We start from the raw sequence: 20,758 nt of genomic DNA on the forward strand, positions 1-20,758 counted from the left end.
CAATATGAAATCTTTTGTCTTTAATCCAAAACAATGGCCCTAGATCTCATGACACATCTCCCTGTGGCCGATTTAGAGCTTTGGCAACTAAAACAGCATCAAATATCAGGGAGTGTCAGAAATGCATACACAAATTACATGTTTTTTTCTATCTATTGAAATGCACCACAATTCGATTAACACTTATCTCACAATCTGACATGCTTCACAATTGATATTGTACTGTTTGCCAAGATTTAATTAAACCAATCTCACACAGTGTGGCATGCAATGAACCTGTAAAAGAAAAGCCATATATGTACGGGTCTAAAGTCTCCCCTCATTGAGATTACAATGGTAATTACATTTTTTTATTTTCAGTCATCTGCTATAAGGAAGAATGCACAAAGGTTTGTGTTTGTTTACAGTCTGTTATCGGTTTGTGTTCAAGGTAAACTCTCTCTCAGTGCACTCAACCTATAATGCAGAAAAGATGTTGCATGTCAGTCACACAAACCAACTGAAGACTGATTGTTGTGGGGGACATCTACAACCTCTTTTAAAAGCACACACACTGGCACACGCACACACACGGCCACTAATGTAGTAGCGGTGTCCCAGACAGCTTTCCGGAAACATGCCATTTCCTGTGGAGCTACTGCAGGTCTCTGTCCATAAGGCTGATGATTCCCTGGGGCAACTGGCTACTTTACACTGCTCATATGGACCTATCTACTGTTGCATGACAGACACCCCTGATAAACACACACACACACACACACACATTTATCATGTGCACACAAACACACTCACACACACACAAATTCAAACACCAGCCAGCTCATTGAGTTTGCATTATCCCACTAGTGATAGTGATTTGCATGGAACATAGAGGCTATGCTCAGGTATTATCTTCTGTTTGACTCTTTCAATATAAAGTCACACAAGTACCTTTTCCTCTCCCACTGATCAGTCTTTTGACAGTGAGTAAAGAATGGAGGAGACAGAGAGACCAAATTGCCTGCAGCTCACTCTCTATCCCTTTTTTATGATTTAATGAGATAAATTACAATCTTTAATTAAACTTATGGAGCAATAGGGAGAACAGGAGCAATGGAGATACCAGGGATGGATGAGATTTGGTTTACAGGGAATATGTCACACTTTGCTCCCTAGGATTGTGCTCTCTCATTAGCCTTCTAGCTTCTACGTACATGCTGCAGGGACAAATCTGCCTAATGGAAGGGATCTACCTTCAGGCTACTATTCTGCCCTTCCTCTGTCAGTAAACCTACACATTTCTCCTCCCCCCGCTCCTCATTTCCAGCTGTTCTCGTCCACCCCTTTTTTACTTGTTCCATCTGTACCGCTCACATACTTAAGATTTAAGTACAAACATGTCATGTCCCTCACCCAGCACATGCACACAAGCCTAAGCCAACCCCTCCTCCCATCCAAACACATACCACTAGCCACAGTAGACAATTAGACCTATTTCTTAGCATTAATCACCATTTTAATTATCAAGGCTGTGAGAATGAATACTCTAACAGCATACGGCTAAGGGTGCAAAATCATAATCCTGTCACAGCTATTTATTCCGTCCCAGTTCCAGGGGCTGTTTCAACATGTTGGTCTAATGACTCTTGCTGGGGGTGGGGACTGGGTGCCAATCGCAGGAATACAATGCTAATGCTGGAGGCAACACTAGGTTAGGCCAACACCCAATTCTTAATGCATTCTTTCTCAATAGTGATCAGGGTTTTGAGAACACAAGGAGGAACATGGGAAATGAAAGATAATCAAGATATGTTCTGTCTATCGTAATGAGGTTTTTCTTAATGAAAGAGGCAGGACACTGAATTGAAACATCTGCTCTGGCGAGTGCCTATTCAAATGAAAGATGAAAAGCTAGTGCTTGTTTGTTATGTGACGGGGAGGAGAGGGGGAGGAGAAAAGAAACAGAGAGGCAAACAGCTTTCTTAAATAACATCATTATTTATTGCATGTGTCTATAAAGAATCAATACAATCTAAAGCAATGAACTAAGTTTAAATTATCATCTCTTAGTAGCATCACAATATGCAAGATATGAAATATTTACAATGAAAGACACAGCAAGATAAGCCCATATCGTAACCTTTAGATGCTGAATAAAAACTTGAAACATTATCCAAATGCAAAACACTGCTCAAAAGACCAAGAGGCTCGATTAGCAAAAAACAAACACATAAAGGTTTTCATCTCAAATTTGGAGAAAAAAATTTACAAACAGCAAAAATCTGATTTTAAGGTTTAACAAACATTATTAACAGTATGTATACATTTGGTACGTCTTTGTAAACTAATTTTCAAAAGTGTAAATATTGCATATATGCCATTTGTGTTGTACCTAAGTAGCAAGAATTAATTATGTCAAGTATTAATAATTTCTCTTAAAAAAATTTGTTTTAGAATTACAGCATTAGAAAATGTCCTCATAGTGGCATCCATTTCACAAGACTATCGCATGACAGTTAAAAAAAAAATAATAATAATCAAAGCCAAACCATACTGGTTAGCATATAACTTAATTAGTGCTTTTGTTGTATCAGAAAGTTCACTCAAACACATACTATGTACAGTACAAACAACATAAGTTATTTAACTTAACATCTCTCAAAGTTTCTTAGCGTTTGCTTAAATGTAATTCTCTGTAACACCGTACTATTTACAGTATATAGGCAACGGTTAAGTCCCAGTGAATTCAGATAAATAAAGAGATACTTCCCCTGGTTTGTTTCTTTTATTCGGCTTGTTTCTGTCATAGTTTCCATTCGGTACCTATGCATGTTTCATTGTTGTTGTTGCAGTTGCTGTGGTGTTTGTTGGGTTGTGTGTTCCCAAGCTCGGAACACATGTACTACATTCAATGTGTCTTGTGTTACAATCTAGAAAGTTTGTAAGTGCAAGACCATGCATTAGCTCCGGCGCGTCCTGTCTGACTCTCTCAAAGTGGATTCAAGCTATCGAGCAGGCTCGTTGAACAGCCAGTCAGACTGTGTCATGCATTTGCTACATTGCCCAGCGCTGCCTGCACCTGCCAGCCAACCGTGTGGTGTGACAGAGCTCCGCAATGAGGCATCAGGTGAGAAAATTCTGAGCTGTCCAGTTACTTTGTTACTTCAAACATTCATGTCTCTGTCCCTTTACCTGACAGGTCATAACTTCCTGCAGGATATCACATTTGAACAGTGGCTGAGTAGGTAAGGTGTATGAAGGTGCTGAGACTTAGGCTCAGACAGGCCACAGATCTGGTGGTCAGGTCCAGTCGGATCTGGTTCATGCTGCAATGATTGAATGTGTGATACCTGCATGTATGTGTGATGCAATGCAATGTCAGGTACTCCTCTAAAGCCCTGGCTAAGTGTGTATGAATCCTCCATCTCAGGCATACAGTATTAATAAATATATTACTCTGGATCTTTAATACATAATCTTGTAATTAATGTAAGGTGGGCCGAGAAGGAACTTAATCTCAGAGAGGCTGTCTCTCATTCGGCTCTGATGAACATTCAGTCTATAAAATGATCGGTTAAGTCTTTGATATACTGTGTGTTTATAGGTCCAAACTTAAAAGGTCCATCAGAAAGGGGGCTGATGGATAGAGTAAGGCTTTGGAATGGTGATTTTTAAAAAACATTCACCTCGGAAAATAAATATTTTATATATATATTTCTACTGTGTGAATTGGTACCAGCCTGGTTTTTGCTGAGGTAGGTTTTTTTGTTGTTGTTTTTAGCAATTGTTAACTTTGATTTTTAATAAATGCCACCTCTTTTTGCAGTACAATCTGTATACAAATTCAGACACACACTTCATTAAATGCATACATACATGATAAATAAATAAATATATGTAATCTGTATGCATGAAAGGTTGTTGTGTGCACACGATGGTCTCCAGGTTTGGTTCACAGGATTTCAGGTGAGAGTATCTGGCAACTATTGGCTGAAGCCAAAAAAAGACCAGCTGAAAGTGTCTAAATGGCAATAATCACAATAATAATAAGTAATATAACAATATACTGCAGAATACTTTTTGCAGGCCTATGCACAGAGATAAATAGTTACCTATCTATAGTTAGAGTTAATAGTCCGTTTAAGTTCTTGTTATTTTTTTAAGTAATCCAGTATAGCAGCAGCAATGGCGCCTGAATGTTTTGGTGCCGAGAAAAGCAGAGGGAAGATTTGGGGCAAGGGTCAAGTGTCCGTGTTGCCATGGTGATGGCTGTCCCCTGTGACCCTCGAAGGCGGCAAAGAGGTCAAAGGACATCGACTGCAGTGCATGGTCCAGCTGTCGCTGTGGCGACCTCGTCACTTGGCTGCAGTGAAATCCTACATTCACAAGAAAAGGAGGGAGGAGAAAGGGTGGGAGGGGGGTGGGGTGAGAGGATCAGCCTTCATTCTGAAAGAAGAAGAAGAAGAAGAAGAAGAAGAAAAAAAAAACAAGTAAGTTTCTTGTCATGTGATTTACAGACATGAAGATAAATATAACTGAATAAGATTTCTTGGTCAACACTCCCTTCAGAAACTTAAATTAAGTGTGTGTACATACTGTATGTGATTAATTACCTAGGATAGAGCCATAGAGGTAGAGGGGGAGTTCAAATGGATCCCCCCAATCTGTTACCAAGTAAGGAATAAGTGCTCTTCAAGCAGCCTGCCTTTGTTTGTATGTATGTGTGTGTGTGTGTGTGTGTGTGTGTGTGTGTGTGTGTGTGTGTGTGTGTGTGTGTGTGTGTGCGTGCGTGAGTGTGTGTGCGTGCGTGCGTGCGTGCGTGTGTGCGTGCGTGTGTATGTATGTGTCTGTGTGTGTGTGTGTGTGTGTGTGTATTCTTCAGCTGGTAGACACCGAAGTGGCAGGTGCTTTCACGGCAGGGGAAAAACAGAGTGGCATTTAGCACTGTGCAGCTGACACAGGGCAGTCTCCAATGACGGAAAAATAGACAGCAATAACACTCCCACACATCGACAAAACACCCACCCAGGTATTCTTGATTGCATACCTACTAAAGTCAAATAAACACAAGTTCACTCCCACACACACACACCACAACTGCGTATTTTCAGATACTATAAACCCTGGATCTTCAGAGTGTCACTTTTCTCCCAGTGGCAAGCAGTGCTGATCCTTGCCCTGGTGTTCTTGTTTGTGAGTATTGTCAGAATGACGATTAAACTCCTCTGGAACGCATCTCAGGGAATTCAGCACAGTGAGGTTTCATTTGCATGTAGAGCTATCAAATAGGAACGGAAGTCTTGGCCGACACACACACACACACACACACACACAAAAACACAAAGCCCCACTACGCGGCTGCATTTCTTCCCTCATTCGCCGTCTCCTCTCCCTCTTCCCCAGCCACGAACAAGAGCTGTTTTCACAAAGCTGGATGTGATCGCCATTCTCTAAAACAAACCTTTCATTCAGGGTCCTCACTGTTGCTCCTCCTCAACTACTCCCATCATAAACACACACACGTCTGTTCTCTCTCTTTGCCCTGCACGATGTAAAGGAAAATCAGAGGCTAATGTCAAATCTAAAGCTTTATAGACACTTGACATAGACACTAAACACTTACTGATGACCAAAACATCAGAGAGGTAAAGAAAATACATTGAAGATAGATAGATAGCACTTTATTGTCTGTGTACACGGAAATTTGTCTTGAAATAGAGGAGAGAAAGAGGCCGATGCATTTCCATAGACACACAAATATGGAACCAAAGAATTAATTTGAAAGGTAAAATAATATATCTATCTCCTTAGGCCACCTGTGCTGGCTGAGCTCTGTCTCTTCATTGCCATGGGTGTCAGAGACAGAAGAAAATAGAAAACACTGGGGTTGGAAGTGGTGGAAAAACCACAGTAACAGAATCAACCTGACAGAGAGGAACGGGAATGCAGTGAGGTCATGGGACAGACGGTCCATAACAGTGAGTGTGTGTGTGTGTGTGTGTGTGTGTGTGTGTGTGTGTGTGTGTGTGTGTGTGTGTGTGTGTGTGTGTGTGTGTGTGTGTGTGTGTGTGTGTGTGTGTGTGTGTGTGTGTGTGTGTGTGTGTGTGTGTGTTTCTGGAGGGGCTGGGCCAGTCAGTGGCCTGTAGAGGCACACACTTGGGTGAGAATGACTGAGATCTGCCGGGAAGGAGTGTTGAATCACTAATAGCTCAGATTAGCAACCAGGTGTAGCCTGGTACATAAGCACTCAAAAACATTATTATTATTGTGAGCTATGGTGCAATAGGACAATGTGGCGCATTGGGACTCACCACACACACTGCTATTCAAACATGCTGATCGGAGAAAAGTGTGGGTGGGCAGGGAGATGTGGGGAGGGGGGCTGGGGGTTGAGGGAAGGGGACACTGGTCCAGCAGGGGAATGAACCCAATGGCTCGTACCCCTCCTCTTTTTCGAGCACATACACACACCCCTCCACCCCTCCCAACAACCCACGTCTGTGGCCCTGTCCCAACCCACACACGCACACACATTCAATCTCTGTTCATTATTTATTTAGTTCTCACAGTCTAAATTTAGCACTGCTCCATTCAGGACTAGGACACACACTCAGGCATGTATTAGCAGCCTCTCTGGTGCTTCAGAAGCAGAGTAAACATGTCCCCATGTCTGTTGATGCATTGCCTGCTCGAGTAGTTCTGTGTGGCTGCAGAGCTAAATCAGTGATTGTTTGGGGAACTGCTCCAACTGTATTTCTGAGCAGCAAGAAAGGAAGAGGATCATCAACAGTTTTTTATGATTGGTAGGCTGGGAAATGAGCTTTTGCAAACAACAAAACTGATGTTACGAGCAGGTTTCCTCTTACAGATCAGCAGGCTCAGATCTGCTCTGCAGGCTCCTCCCTGAGCTACAGCACTGCTCCACCAAACAAACACTGACTCTTCACCTCTGACCTTCTACACCTCTGTCTGAACAACAAAACAAAAACAACAACCGCTGTTAACTATGTTAGGGCCTTGACCCAAGGAGATCGCCAGCGAGCATCGTTCACCGCTACGCATTGGACTTCGTCTGGCGTCCGTGTCGGCTTAAGCGAATAAGTACACGAGAAGAAAAACGGTAGTGAGAAAAGCAAACAAACGACTGTGAAAACACACACCAAAGGCTCCTCTCATTTTTCATCTTCATCTCATCTGAACAATCCAATACACATAGGGCTGACAAAACTGGCCAAAAATGAAGTTTGACTGTTCCTTTAAAAAAACACATAGGTTCAAACTATTGGGATATCTGATATTTGTGCACATTATTTCCATAAGATGGAAAACATCCATAACTGCTTGTGTAGGTATATTTATTTCAACATTAACCTGTCTTTTAAAAGATCTACATACCTACACGTTACAAAATAAACTAATAAAATAATGTCCTAATGCTGTTTAGATGTCGGTATCATTTGTATCCGGCTTCCCTTTTTAAATGATGAATAGATTACCACCACCTGGCTGGCATGGAGAGTTATTTCCTCTCATGCAGGTGCAGAACGTACGTGGTAGTTGGCTGTAGTCTTTGCACTGTGTTCCAGAGCAATTTCTAGGCATTTTTTTTACATAGGCAACATGGGGCGATGCCACGGTCGGCCTTCGACACAACTAGTTCTTGGCCATCTGCTTGGGCCTTTATCCTGCTGACTCATCATTACCCCCGCCAAGGAGGTTATATTCTCAGTTTGGTTTGTTTGTTTGTCTGTCTGTTAGCAGGATTACAGAAGAATTACTGGGCTGGTTTTCATTACACTTGGTGGAATGGTGTAGCATGGACCAAGGAAGAGCCGATTAAATTTTGGAGCAGATCCGAATTACGGGGTGGGGGATACACAATGCGAGATTCAAAATCTAATTCAATCAATAATCAAAACTCAAAATCTTTGTAATATGAAGATGTACAACACACTGAGGCAATGTGCAGGAATGCATTTTCAGGTTTTTAATGCACTCTCTCAAAATCTGTCTCGGGTACACTGAGTGCATAATGCTGTAAATGGCTATCTTAGTGACTACCTTACCTACAGGCCAGTAAGCCTATCATCAGTGGGTATGTGTCATTTGCTAATAATATGTTGGATTCATGTTAAGACTTTTTAATTTTTTTTTAAACTTTCAAAAAATTAATTATTTGAAGGCCCCCCTACATTGACTCTGAGGACCCCCTAGGGGTCCAGGACACCTTGTTGAACATCCCTGCTATAAATGATGAAGTAAGACATGTGAAAAGGTCCTGTCTCCAGGATCACAAAAAAGTAGGCCACATGCTACAAAATGTGCATTGTTGTTGAGATTTGTTTTGTTTAATTGCTGTTTAATTTTTTTTAATTTTACACTTTTTTTCTTTACTCTTGTTACTTATATTCCAGATAAAACATGTAATTATTTTGTATTTTTTTGCAATGATCCTGTGGCTTTCCCTAAAAAAGCTGGGCTGCAACTGACGATCACTTTCATTTTATTAAGTGATTCTGCACAAATATTGTTGATATTTGAACTCAACTGCCAAACAAATACAACCGTCCCTTCATAAGCTCGGCCCCCCAGATTCATGGACAGAGAACTACTGGCCAGCACATTCAAATGCTGCCTACCTCCCTCCCACCCCTACCATCAACTGTCGCTGCCTGTTGCTGATTGGCTGGAACAGGGTTTTGTGGCTCTTGCAATCCTTTCTGTTTGTTTTCCATTTACAGAGCCAGGGCAGTGTATTAACACCAGATATTTTTTTCAAACACAGAAAATAGAGAGCTAGGTGACCGTGAAGAGATATTCACTGATTTTGACAAAAAAGTGTATTAGATTAACATAATTTACTATACCTTTAATCAATTTGGTCATTAAAATGTCGGAAAATTGTGCAAGAGCCACTGTGGACAAATTCAAATGTCTTGTCTGACCAACAGTGTAAAACCCAAAGAGTTTCAAATTAACGACCACACATGACAAAGAAAAGCAGCAAATCATCCTGACAGCTGAAAGCTAATCCTATGCTTAACTATATAATACACCTCTATGGAGAAGCATTAATACAGTATCAGGGTCCAGAGAGATAGAGAAGAGTTTATGATGACTTGGACTATTTATGAATGAAAAACTTGAAAATCGGCAAAAAGTCAGTAGACTAAGCTTACCTGTCACACACAGAAGCACTATCTCTTCCTCATCCTCTAGACAAAACAAGCTACTCAACAATGTCTAATCCTGTAGTGAATGTAATCCTTTTTACCTCCAAGCTAAATTGAGGATATGGTAGGTTAACTTTGTTTACATCAAGTGCTGGAACATCCCGCCCTACTTTACTCAAAGAGTTATGTATCCTGAGTTATGGCCAGGAGCGCTGTATGTGTGTGTATGCCTGTAGCTATGGGCTGCAGGTAAGGAAAATAAAAAAAATAAAGCTCGTAATCAAACAATCAAGTAGAGGCATTGTTGGCAGAGTTAAATGTTCTTGGCTTACAATAGATTTGGCTGCACACATGTTTTTTACTGTCACTTTTATTTACAAGCATATTAGTTCAAAAGGGGAATTTCTACAGTGCATACTGTATATGGTGATATGTCCACAGACTCACTGCATTCGTGAGCTATTCTGTCAAATATCAAACCTGAAAGTTAATTCAGTTCCCTCTTGCATTAAAAAGGTTATTGTGTAGCAGCCAGCTCTTGATTCTCAGACATCAGACTTTATTCAGCCCATGAACACACCATAACAAAACATTTTGAGGGTTTTAACTATTAGTATTTACATTTTTCAATTAATCTGACGATTATTTTTTCTCGATTAATCGACTATTTGTTTTGTCTATGAAATGCCACAAAATAGTGAAAAAGGTCCAATATAATTCACCAGACCCCAAAATGAAATTTTCTAATATATTCTTTATCAGACCAACAGTCCAAAATAATTCAATGATATAAACTGCCAACAAGCATCATATCCTCATATTTCTGAAGCTGGAAAAAATTTTTTTTTTTTTTTTTAAAAAAAAAAATATAATTTTTTTTTTTTTTTTTTTTTTTTTTTGTTTTTTTTTTTTTTTTTTTTTTTTTTTTTTTTTTTTTTTTTTTTTTTTTTTTTTTTTTTTTTTTTTTTTTTTTTTTTTTTTTTTTTTTTTTTTTTTTTTTTTTTTTTTTTTTTTTTTTATTTAAAAAAAAGAATTAAAAATTAAATAAAAAAAGAAACAAAAGATAAAATATTTTTGTTTTGTGTTATAATTGTTTGACAATTTTTTATTGCCTCTAGTGTCACAATTTTTTTTTTTTTTTTGAAAAAAATTTTTTGTTTGTTTTTAAATGTGTGTTTTTTTCTATCAATGCGACTTACTGAATTGTTCAATTCAGGATAAATCATTCAAAATAAACACAAACAGTTTGTAAAGTGTTTGTGTTGTTAGGTAAATAAGAAATAGGAAGACGATGATTGGGTGTTTTTCTTTTTTTGTGGGAAAGGGGAAAAGGAAAAAGGCTCCGTGGGGGGGGGAAAAAAAAAAAAAAAAAAAAGGGAAAAAAAGCAGGAGGGGGGGGGGGGTTTTTTTGTGGGAGGTGGTTTTATTTTTTTCTGGAAAACAGAAACCAATGCCTGGAGAGAAGAAGTGGAGAAAAGGGGGAGGAGGGTGCAGAGAAAGAGGGGGGGAGGGTTTTGGATTGGTGTATGGCTTCTTGAAACTGCCTCGCCACACCCCCACCCTCTCCCTGTTGTTGTTGTGGCAGATGGTGGCCAGTCATTAGCGTATTGTCACTCTCCTCTGAAGGGCCAGATAACCAGTGAGCACTGCCTGGCAGGGCAGGTGCAAAACCCCTGACCCCCCCTCACCATCTGCTGAAGGTTCTGTATATGTACGCACACAGGAGAGGAAGACACACAAAGTGGAAGTGTGGTGGGGCAGTCTGGGCCCACAAATGAAAGGCATGGAGAGTGTGAGTCAGTCTTCTCCCCTGTCTGCACCCATGCGACTTTTAGCCAGAGAGAGAAACATTAGATAGATGAGGAAAGAAATGGGAAAAGGAGGTGACAGAAGGAAGATAAAGCAGCTTTAATGGAGGAAAGAGAAGTGGCTGGAGAGATTTACTTTAAAAGGAGAGGTAAGATGAATGGAAGTGAGGAGTTATAAAAATAGTACACACGCCTCCTGGTTTTGTTTTCGCCACAGAGATGGAGGTGTGTGGATTTCTGGAAATGTCTCTATGGCAATATCCCCCACTCAGAGTCTCTCAACACACACAAACAGAGCTAGTTCAAAGGGCAAGAAACTGACATTGTCGACATGGCCAGAAGGCGTGCACTGAAAGCTAAGAAGCCCTCTTCTCTGCCCCATAACCTCCCCTCTCCCTGCACGTCATGTCAGGGCAAAAATGCAAAACAACAGTGTGTTTACGTGCACAGTGGTATGGTCTTAACCCATTTAGGTGAATAACCCATACAAATGAGCGGGGAAGAGTGACGGGATAACTCCACCTCCACTACTATAGTAGTATATATATATCGGAGTGTCTATTTGCACCCCCGGTACGAATAGCCTCGGCCACACAGCTGAGCTATTCACACCCTGTGACGTAACAACAAAAACACGTTGCTCACGTACACCGAAATCATGGCCGACGTTCATCTTCCATGACTGCAGAAACTGGCATATTAGGAAAGTTTTGTCTCTAAAGTTTATAACAGTTGAATTTCTAGCGGAAAATGGATACTACAGTTGCGCTTTCTGTCTTCAGTGAAAGCATACAACCGTTGGTTTGTTAGTTAGTATCTATTTTTTGTATACAGTACGGTTACCTAGCAACCGAGGCTTGAAGAAAGCAAGTGGTAAACAGTTATTCAACATCTTGTAAGAACTGCTAGGTGAGTGGTTAGAATGCTTACCTTTGGTATGGGAGTTAGGAGTTCAATTCCCCTGTGAGGTGATCTTGATTTTGTAATTTTGGATTGGATAATTTGCATGCAATTGCACAAGTCAGGGCCCGCGAACACAAAAGTTTTTTGTTTTTTGCAGGGTGGTAGGGGAAGACTCATGAATATGCCTGCTCTGGTTGGGTTGGTTAGGTTTAGGCAAGATGAATGGGATTGGTTATGGTTAGGGTAAAAATGTCAGAGCGATAATATTCCAAAAAGGTGTAATACATGAGTAGTATGGATAACTGTGTGTAACTATATGCCAAGGTACTGTAAATGCACAGGGGTGCAAATTGCATACACTGATATTTGTACCAGACAGGGGTATTAATAGAACACATTGCTGTGTGCACCGGCGGGGTACAAATAGCATTCATTTCTAATTGCACCAGGGTACGAATAGCATACACTGCTAATTGTACCAGGGGTGCAAATAGCCTCACCCTATATATATATACTATAGTAGGTGGCGCTCTTCCAACGTACAACTGGTCAGAATAAACTGAGAACGAGCCAACGAGCCCTCTAGCGCGCAAGTTAGCTAACCAGCCGACCGGCCAGTTGGCCAATAAATTAATCAAATTTAACAACGTAATGTTTCATTCACACACTCTTGTCACAGCGTAGGAAAGCACAGTGTTCTCCCAGATGAGTAACAACTTTGTTCGCCTCATTATCTGTTACCAGTGTCGCATGAAGGAACGTATGGTGAAATTTGCAAGCTAGCTAACTAACGTTAACGTTAGCCAGTGGCCGCAGCGGCTGCTGGTTCCCTCCACTTCTTTGCCGAGACACAGCATTGACAGCCCCGGAGATGGACAATCTGTTTAGCCATCTCCCGGTGTCCGCTGCTTGACGGGGATTCAAGCTGTTTTGTTGTATCATAGCAACGGTCACAGTGCTGACAAATTATTTCCAGGTCAAAAACCACTCCAGCAGAGTGGGGAGGGGAAATTATAATCTACGGAGCATGCGCAGGCGCTTAACCCGACCTTACTCCGGTTAAGGTGTATACATGCACGAATACCCCGGTTACTAAAGGAGTTATCTAGGTCTGTTAACCAGGTCATGAGAACTCCAATTTTAACTGGGATAAGGTGTTTACATGGCATTTGAGAAACCGTGGTATTGCCTTAACCCGGATATAATCAGTTTTTTTTTAAACTGAGCCACTTAAAACCCCCATATAGCCTACAGACAGGCCAGATCTGCTTCGGAGCAATGTTTTCCTCCCTCTCTGTCTCTCGCTGAAAACTTTAGATGAGGACAGATGATTGGACTAATCTACCCGTTCCAAATTGATGTACTGCAGTGAATGCAAGCTATAGTTCACTCAGTGATAACAAGAGAATGTGGTAAAGCCTGTCATCTTGTAGTAAATAGTCATGCCCTCTTTTTCCTCTCACACACAAACACACACGAGCAACAGAAGTGTTGTTTGTGTTTTGATGGGAGTATCAATGAATTGCCACACTGGTCACATCCCTGATCAGAGAGTTGAGTTTCCTTTCCTGGTTACTCCTCCATTCCTCCACCTCACTCTCTCTCCCTCCCAACAGCTCAATTGTCTTGTTGTAGCCTACATGAAAAAACAAGTCATCCATCCTTTACTATTGTTCCTTCACCTCCCTTGTCACTCCTCCCCGCTCTGGTAACCTTGGACAAACGTCTCCACTGTGGTTAAAAAATTCAATATTTGGGCCCTGTCCAAGGTACAAAGACACAACGAAGTGATTGGACAATAAGTGGGAGGTTCACAGTAGGTGTGAGGCTTCACAAGTATGTGCGTGTTCGCATATGTGTTCGTACAAAACATCAATGAGTGCCCTGTCCTGTGTAAAATTGTTTCATTAGCGTGTTTGTTAAGTGGCTCATAGTAAAAAAAAAAAAGAAAAAAGAAAAGAATCCTCCAACCCCGTCTTTGAGTCCATCCCACCAGGTTAGAAAAACAAGTGAGCATTCACCTCTCCCAGCAACCTTTGCACACTGCCCACATTCCAGTCCTGAAACCCAGTACCTGACAGTTGATAAACAACTGACTCACTTGTTTTTCTGGGGAACCCGATGACTTGCACCAAGCCCCATGCTGGCTGCGCTCACAGCATGAAAGCCAGCAGAGACAAAGACAAAGAGAGACAACTTGGTTGTGAAACCACAAACAGCAATTAAACTCTTGTATTTCACTATCAGGAACACCGCCTCCTGACTCACAATGATCCCAGCACTGTGTATTTTCTTTTTGGACAACAGCAACTTCTGACATGCCCCTGCTAGGGCATCTATCCCTGTAAATAATCCTTACCATTTAGCGATGCATGAAAAGCCACTGATGCAACAGTGAACAAAATAAGGTGAAAGGTAATATTTTAATGGCAACTGATCCTTCACACAAAGACACTTAGTCATACGGATTTCATGCCTTATTCACACACATACCAGCCTTATAAAAGCTACAATACACTGTTATAAAATAGGAAATGAAGATGATTTTTTCCCCCTATTCTAGCTACTTCCATGTGCGCATCATGTGTAGTGCTGCATGCGTCACTGGATCAGACTAGATGTTTTTTTAAATACTGACGTGGAATAAAACTGCGTCACTGAGGGGAGAGCAGAGCAGACCATTCACACAAACACACAACAGCAGCAGCATCAAGTGAGCCAGAATAAAACGCAGCAAGGCCGGTCATTTTTCAAAATAATGCTGTTTCAAAATAAGATGTCACTAAATAAAAATCTATTAAAGTCAAGTGAATTCTGAATTGAAATACAGTTGATGCCTGTATTTTTGTTGTGTTGCACAAATTTCTAAGCTTTATTTGGAAGGAAACATCCTCGTTTTCCGGTGCTTCTGCTTTAACATCTCTATGCAGTTTGAAGCAGATCAAAGACTGAGCAAACAGCCCTCCTCAGCATCGGACAGCCTTAAGATTTGTCTATGTGTCATGGGTGTGACTAGTAAGTGACTAATCCTATCTAAACATTGCAGCCTATACACCCAACAGCAATATTCATAACAACTTTACTTCCCTCGGCTCCCGGAACCTGCCTTTACAGACAAAGCTGCTATTCTAACACACACGTGTCAGTATGTATGTTGTATAAAACTGACGTAACTGATGAATGCTGTTTGCCATATTTGATTACATAACATCTGGATATAGGTTGTTTGTTATTTGTGACATATATGGTCAGTGGCTTTACCAATTTGAACAGCAGAGACATAAACTTCAAGTAAGTTGTGTGTTATTTCGGCTAATGTGAAGGGCAAGGTTACATAGCTGTCAAGAAAAATGAACACTGTGTTTTAACTAGTCAGTGGGTTAAATCCATAGTCTGTGTTAAAACACAGGCTCAACTGCAGACACAAATGAAGGCTGTTTGTTTTCAGCATGTTCTCTAAAAGATCCTTCTCAACTTTGGAATGAAAATGAGCTTAGAAGTGCTGCTTAGCAACGAGTAGCCTATCTCTGCAGAGTATCTACAGTAGCCCTGAGGCGGATCTCTATCCTACTTCTAAGCCCTGACACCACTCCCTTCATGAATGAAAACCTACTGAATGAATGAGTGTGTGTGACATGTATGAAAACACTCACCTTTCACAGCAGCAGCAGTCTCCTTGAATCCCATGGTGGCATAGGGGCTAGTGTTGAAACCATTCATGCCCCCCTTGCAGCCGCAGGCTGTCGTCTTGAACCTCAGGGGTCCGTCACAGCCCCCTAGCCTGCATCCGCCAAGGTTTCCCTCCATCAAGTTTAAGGCAATGTAGTTAAGTCCATTTTGATAACCAGCTGACATCTCCCTGCACATGGAGCTGTTGCTGCCATAGTCCTCGTCAGAACCTTCAGAGCTGCAAACAATGTGGGATACATTCTCCACAGAGGCAGAGCTGTGCCGTTTGGTGTCATGGGCAAAGGATGGGCACACTGGTGTGACAGTGGTGGTGGAAGAGAAGGTCTCAGAGCTGTGCCGTCTGCGCCCCTGAGGGTCAGCCCGGATCACTTTGGCCCCCCTGTGTGGATCCATGAGGGTGACAGATAACGATGGACCCCCCAGGAGAAAAGAGTCCACAGGCACAGGGGGCACACCATCCACAATGCTGCTCTCAAGGCTGAGTCTCTGGACACAGCTGGTGGGGCTGGTGGGGCTGGTGGGGAGGGGAGCATCAGCAGTGGTGCAGAGAGCAGGTAGAGGGGCAGGAGGACTGAAAGTCATCTCAGTGTAGTCATCCTTGACTGGAGCAGGCTGACACACCAGGCTCACCTGCTGTTGGAGGGGATATTCCTTTACCATCCCCCTCTTCTCTGTCTGTCTCTCTATGCTTTTTTTCTCTTCTCCCTTCTCGCCTCCCTGCATGTTCTGCTGGGCGTTCATCAGACTAGGGCAAGTCAAGACTTCAGGCGTGGGGTTTCGGCACCCTGCAGGGAGGCAACTCCCGGGTTGGTGTGAGCCAAGGTGACCCGGGGAGCTGACGTCAACATTAGCATAGTCTGAGAATGGCAGGGATCCCCTCTCTGCACACGTTAAACTCACAGAGGACTCAGTGCTCTCTGACACTGTGGATGCCAGCAGGTTACGAGTAGCACTACCAAAGTCTATGTTGATGTACTCTCCAGGGCTGCGTGGCTCCGAGGGAAGCGGGTGTTCGCTCATACATGGTAGTGTTCTGAGTGATTCCAGAGCCAGGCGGGTGGGCCGACACGCCCTACTGCGGTTTACCAGACCTCCATCTACCTGAGCGACTCTGAGAGGAGATGGAGCAGAGGAAGGGGTGCTTGGTGTCCCCGGAGAGCTGCTGGCCACATAGTCTCCTGGAGAGACAGGACAATAGTTGGACTCCTCTTCTATCCGCTGTCTCTGTAAACTCATGACCACATACTGGTCTTTGTCTGTGGACCCATTGCGCTGCAGCTGGCCTTTAAGTGAGCGTGGTAGAGAGCTGTAAGAATAAGGCTGTCTGTGATTTTGCTGGGGGTGGGGATCTCCCCCTGGAGGACTGAGGATGTAGTCTGTGGGTGTCAGAGACACCAGATGGTCGACAGGAGACATGTTCAGGTACTCTCCATTGGTGAGCTTTCCATCAGTACTCTCCACCGACATCTTGGTTCCGCACCACATCCGCATATAGCCACTGTCCTCCAGAGAAACACTCCCAGGGGACTCTGTGCGTGGGGCCAGCCCTGCTGAAGAGTGTGAACGGGGGTTGATGATCTGCTTTGGAGCAGAAACACACATTGGGCTCATGGGCATGTAGAGGTCATGCTTGGACCCTCGTGCCTGGGGTGCCACACCTGGCATCATAGGCATATAGCCACTGTCACCTTGGAGAATGCCAACGCTGATCTGAACCTCCCTGTAATCCTCAGGATAGATCCCTTTAGGGGAGGCAGTGTGACACCTGCGAGAAGACTGGCTCCCACTAGTGTAAGTAGCCCTCATAAGAGTATACTCATCCAGGGAGGCTGAAGATACTTGGGGGGGACCCCTCTGTTGGCGGGGTGTAGTGAGGGAGTATGTGCGCTTTCGATAAGCCTTGTCCAGCTCCGGTAACCGCCGGTAACCATTCTGCCGCTCCATCACCATGTAGCCTTCAAGCTCACTGCCGTCCTGGGAGGGGGGAGTGTCAGCTTTGAGAGACTCTGGAGTGTTGCTACGGAGGGTTAGCGGTAGCCTCAGGTCCCGTGCGTCCGCAGGGCTAGAGCTATACTCCTCACATGATATAAAACCAGCATCACTGGGGGAGCCTGAAAAGGAGGCACTGCAGCTGGAGGGGCGAGGAGCATTGCTGTCTGGGCAGGAGGACAGATTTATTTGAGTTGAGGTGGCTATGGGTGGAGAAGGAGACAGGGGCATAGACATGGACTTACTGTGCTGGAGAGAAGAATTTTCAAATGTCCGACAAGGGCGCATTGAAATGGTGTGAGATCTGCTCAGGAGGGTCCTGTGGACCCCTGGGCTAAGCGGGCTCCCAGTCACTGACATGGGGCGTGCCATGGTGCCATCGCCCTCGCTGGCCGTGCGTATTCGACAGGAGGAAAATTTGCTCACAGGAGAGGTCATAGCCATGCTGTCAGTGCGCGACCGCCGGGGAAGTCCGGTCTGGCTGGGGGGGAGATTGTTCAGGTGCCTCCGTGTGGGCACAGAGATGGGGTTTGTACTAGATGACTGGCTTTTGCTGCGCGGACGGAATTCCGACAGCTCCTTCATGGCTTTCATCGCCTCCAAGATAGTTTCGTGGATATTTTGCGCCACCACAGAGTCATCAGCCTGCATCCAAAACTCCCCCGGACCCGTGGCTGCAGATCTACCAACCTCAATAAAGAAAAAGCTGTCAGAATGGCCGCACCTCCGGATATTCATCAGCTGTAAAATGACTGAGGCAACCTCTGAGTTCAGCTTGACAAAGCTGATAGTCCGGCTGGAGAGACAGAGCCTGTAAACTCCGGTCAAATTTCTGCTTTGACCCAGGCCTTTGGATTTCAGATTGACTTGCCATACCTCCTTGTAGATGGCGGTAACCGGCGTTATTACACCGTAGCTCTCCTCGTCGAAGCCAACCAGCGAGGACGCGGAGTTGGACGCTGAGCCGTCGTATACTTTCCCCTCTGTCATTAAATCCGTCAGCACCAGGTACCAGCTCTCCTGTTCCTGTTCGTTTTCTGCCGCCACGGCAAAATACTCGTCCTTGGTATAAAGAGCAATAAGATATTTGTGTTTTGCGTCCGCTCTCTTGTTGATATTGAGACAGCAGTCCAGAGGAATAACTCTCTTCGCGGCCGATTTGTTTTTCCATTTCTTCTCGCTCTCGTAGTACTCCAGCCGGGCAGGGGAACCTTCGCTCGGCTCTTTTAAAACAAAAAAGCGCTTGTGTCCGTGTTTCTGCTTCTTTAGATATCCGCATTTCTTGATATTGCTGTTCACGTTCGTATTACTATGCAATAACGGCTGATCTCCTGTGTGTGGCGGACTCGCCATTCTCGTGTTCTTCGCTATCAGACACAATGCTCCCTTTCCTCGAGTTGCTAAAGAAATGACGCGCTTTATTTTAATCCTCTATTTCGAGAGCCTGAGCAATAAAAAACACATGTCTGCTAGAGTCCGGACTGAGGAGGGGAAACAACATGTGACGATCTACACATCCAGCTTTGGTGGAAAAAAAAAAGACGAGAAAGGAGGAGAAAAAAATACACACCGACAGTGGGCGGTGCGCACTCAGCTCATTGGGCTTATTGGTGGAAACGGGATGATGCTGGAGTGAGTTGGCCCTGTTCAAACGAGAGAGAGAGAGAGAGAGAGAGAGAGAGAGAGAGAGAGAGAGAGAGAGAGAGAGAGAGAGAGAGAAAAAGCCCTCCTACTATCACTCTGCCCTCTTCCGACTCATTTGAGCGTAGTCAGTCAGGACTTTATTTATAGCAGCTCTGGTCCTGTGATCCAACATTTGACTAAAGTGAATTTTTTTTATACCAAACGAGATGTTCCTGATATAAAAACCCTACATTTGCGTCATTTAATGAGTTGAGGTGGATTATAAAACATATTAGAATAAATAGTAACCTGAATATTTTATTTTATAGCTTACACAGAGTGAATATAATTAATAATTTGTTTATTTTACCTCGATTCTTATAGGCTACTGCTATTGTTTTATTGCCATAGCCTTTTCTTATTCCCAGCTATGTTTTTTACAACCCCTTGACCATATTTTAACATGTCTGTAGAGGGAGTCCTTCCAGTCCTTCCGAACTGGTAAACAAGCACCTAGTCGAGACTGTAGCTCTGTGACAGGAATTTTCCATGTGCGTTGCCCAGCCAGAGTACAATCACAGTTTAAACGGGATATTCCAGCCGCTCTTCCCTTTTCAGTCTTCACAGAAACATCAAGTGTTCATGATAAACAACTAGTACAAGATATGGGGACGTGGATATACAGTGCAGTGTGCTTTATTGCGTAACGCGGTCGCATATACTGATGATGTGTCCCTGGAGCTCCCATGCAGGATAGCTGCTCAGTCCGTTTCAATTTGTCTTCCCATTCAGAAACAGTGTATGACGGTGCGACGGCTATAATTCAGGATGCCTATATATGCCTGAAATTATTTTAAGGTTCAAGTAGTTGAAAGCGTAATCTACAAGAAATAGACCCCACTGTCAGCGAAACAGAGGAATGACCCATATAAGGTTATGTAAAGAAAAAAATCATGATGACGCGAAAAAATTCTCCTGGTCTTGATGCGTCAATGCTGATATGTGCGTAATGAAGAAATCCGGAAGGCAGCTGGGTACCGTGCTGCGGTGATGAGAGTGTATAACTGACAACCAATAGCCTTTCACTTCCTGAGGGAATGAGATTCACCTCTTCCTGCCCAACAGAGGGAAAACAGGCTGTATATTGTGTCCTGGCAGTAAAATACGCAGGTCAAATGTAGACACAGTAAACGGAGGCAGCCATATACAACAAACTGAATCCTGAACTGTAGTTAAATGGGGATTAATCTACATTCATGCACATTATCTGTCAATAATCATCCATATGCGTGCCACTTATTAATAGTTTCATGTCCCATGATGATAACATGTTGAAAGCCCCACACCTCACACACACACACACACACATACACACACACACAATTTATATCCCGTTTTCCTTCAGATCCCACAGTGCTGGCTCAGCACGAAACCTGTCCTCAGCAGCAAGGTCAATTACCATGCCCTGTGCAGGTCAATTATGCCACCAGAAGCAATGATTTGACTACTGGCACCATGAGAAAAGAATCAAATTAGGCAATGCCCTCATGTGATATGTCCCTCAAATAACCTTTAGCTTACAAATTTGGTCCA

The 20,758-nt window shown here is 43.2% G+C and overlaps 1 protein-coding gene across 2 annotated transcripts; it reads right to left on the reverse strand.

The window, feature by feature from the left end:
- Nucleotides 1-1,956: 1,956 nt before the first annotated feature.
- On the reverse strand, nucleotides 1,957-19,168 carry irs2b (insulin receptor substrate 2b). Of its 2 annotated transcripts, none has more exons than XM_039817760.1 (2): nucleotides 15,517-19,168; nucleotides 1,957-4,355 (listed from the first exon to the last, which is right to left on the reverse strand). In XM_039817760.1, exons 1-2 carry the CDS (start codon nucleotides 18,893-18,895, stop codon nucleotides 4,120-4,122), a joined length of 3,615 nt encoding a protein of 1,204 aa, XP_039673694.1. In that variant the 5' UTR covers nucleotides 18,896-19,168; the 3' UTR covers nucleotides 1,957-4,119. The 2 variants fall into 2 exon arrangements, with proteins under 2 accessions (XP_039673694.1, XP_039673695.1); XM_039817761.1 differs by having other exon boundaries at nucleotides 4,215-4,425; nucleotides 15,517-19,167.
- Nucleotides 19,169-20,758: the final 1,590 nt, after the last annotated feature.

The sequence above is a fragment of the Perca fluviatilis genome, chromosome 12 (assembly GCF_010015445.1).
Source record: "Perca fluviatilis chromosome 12, GENO_Pfluv_1.0, whole genome shotgun sequence".
NCBI lineage: Eukaryota > Metazoa > Chordata > Actinopteri > Perciformes > Percidae > Perca > Perca fluviatilis.

What these genes read in the sequence shown, in the direction of transcription:
- irs2b (XM_039817760.1), bottom strand. Translation starts at nt 18,895, where the DNA reads ATGGCGAGTCCGCCACACACAGGAGATCAGCCGTTATTGCATAGTAAT. An exon ending in GACTGCTGCTGCTGTGAAAG is followed by an intron (nt 4,356 to 15,516) that starts GTGAGTGTTTTC and finishes TTGTGAATGTAG; the next exon opens with GATTTCACTGCAGCCAAGTG.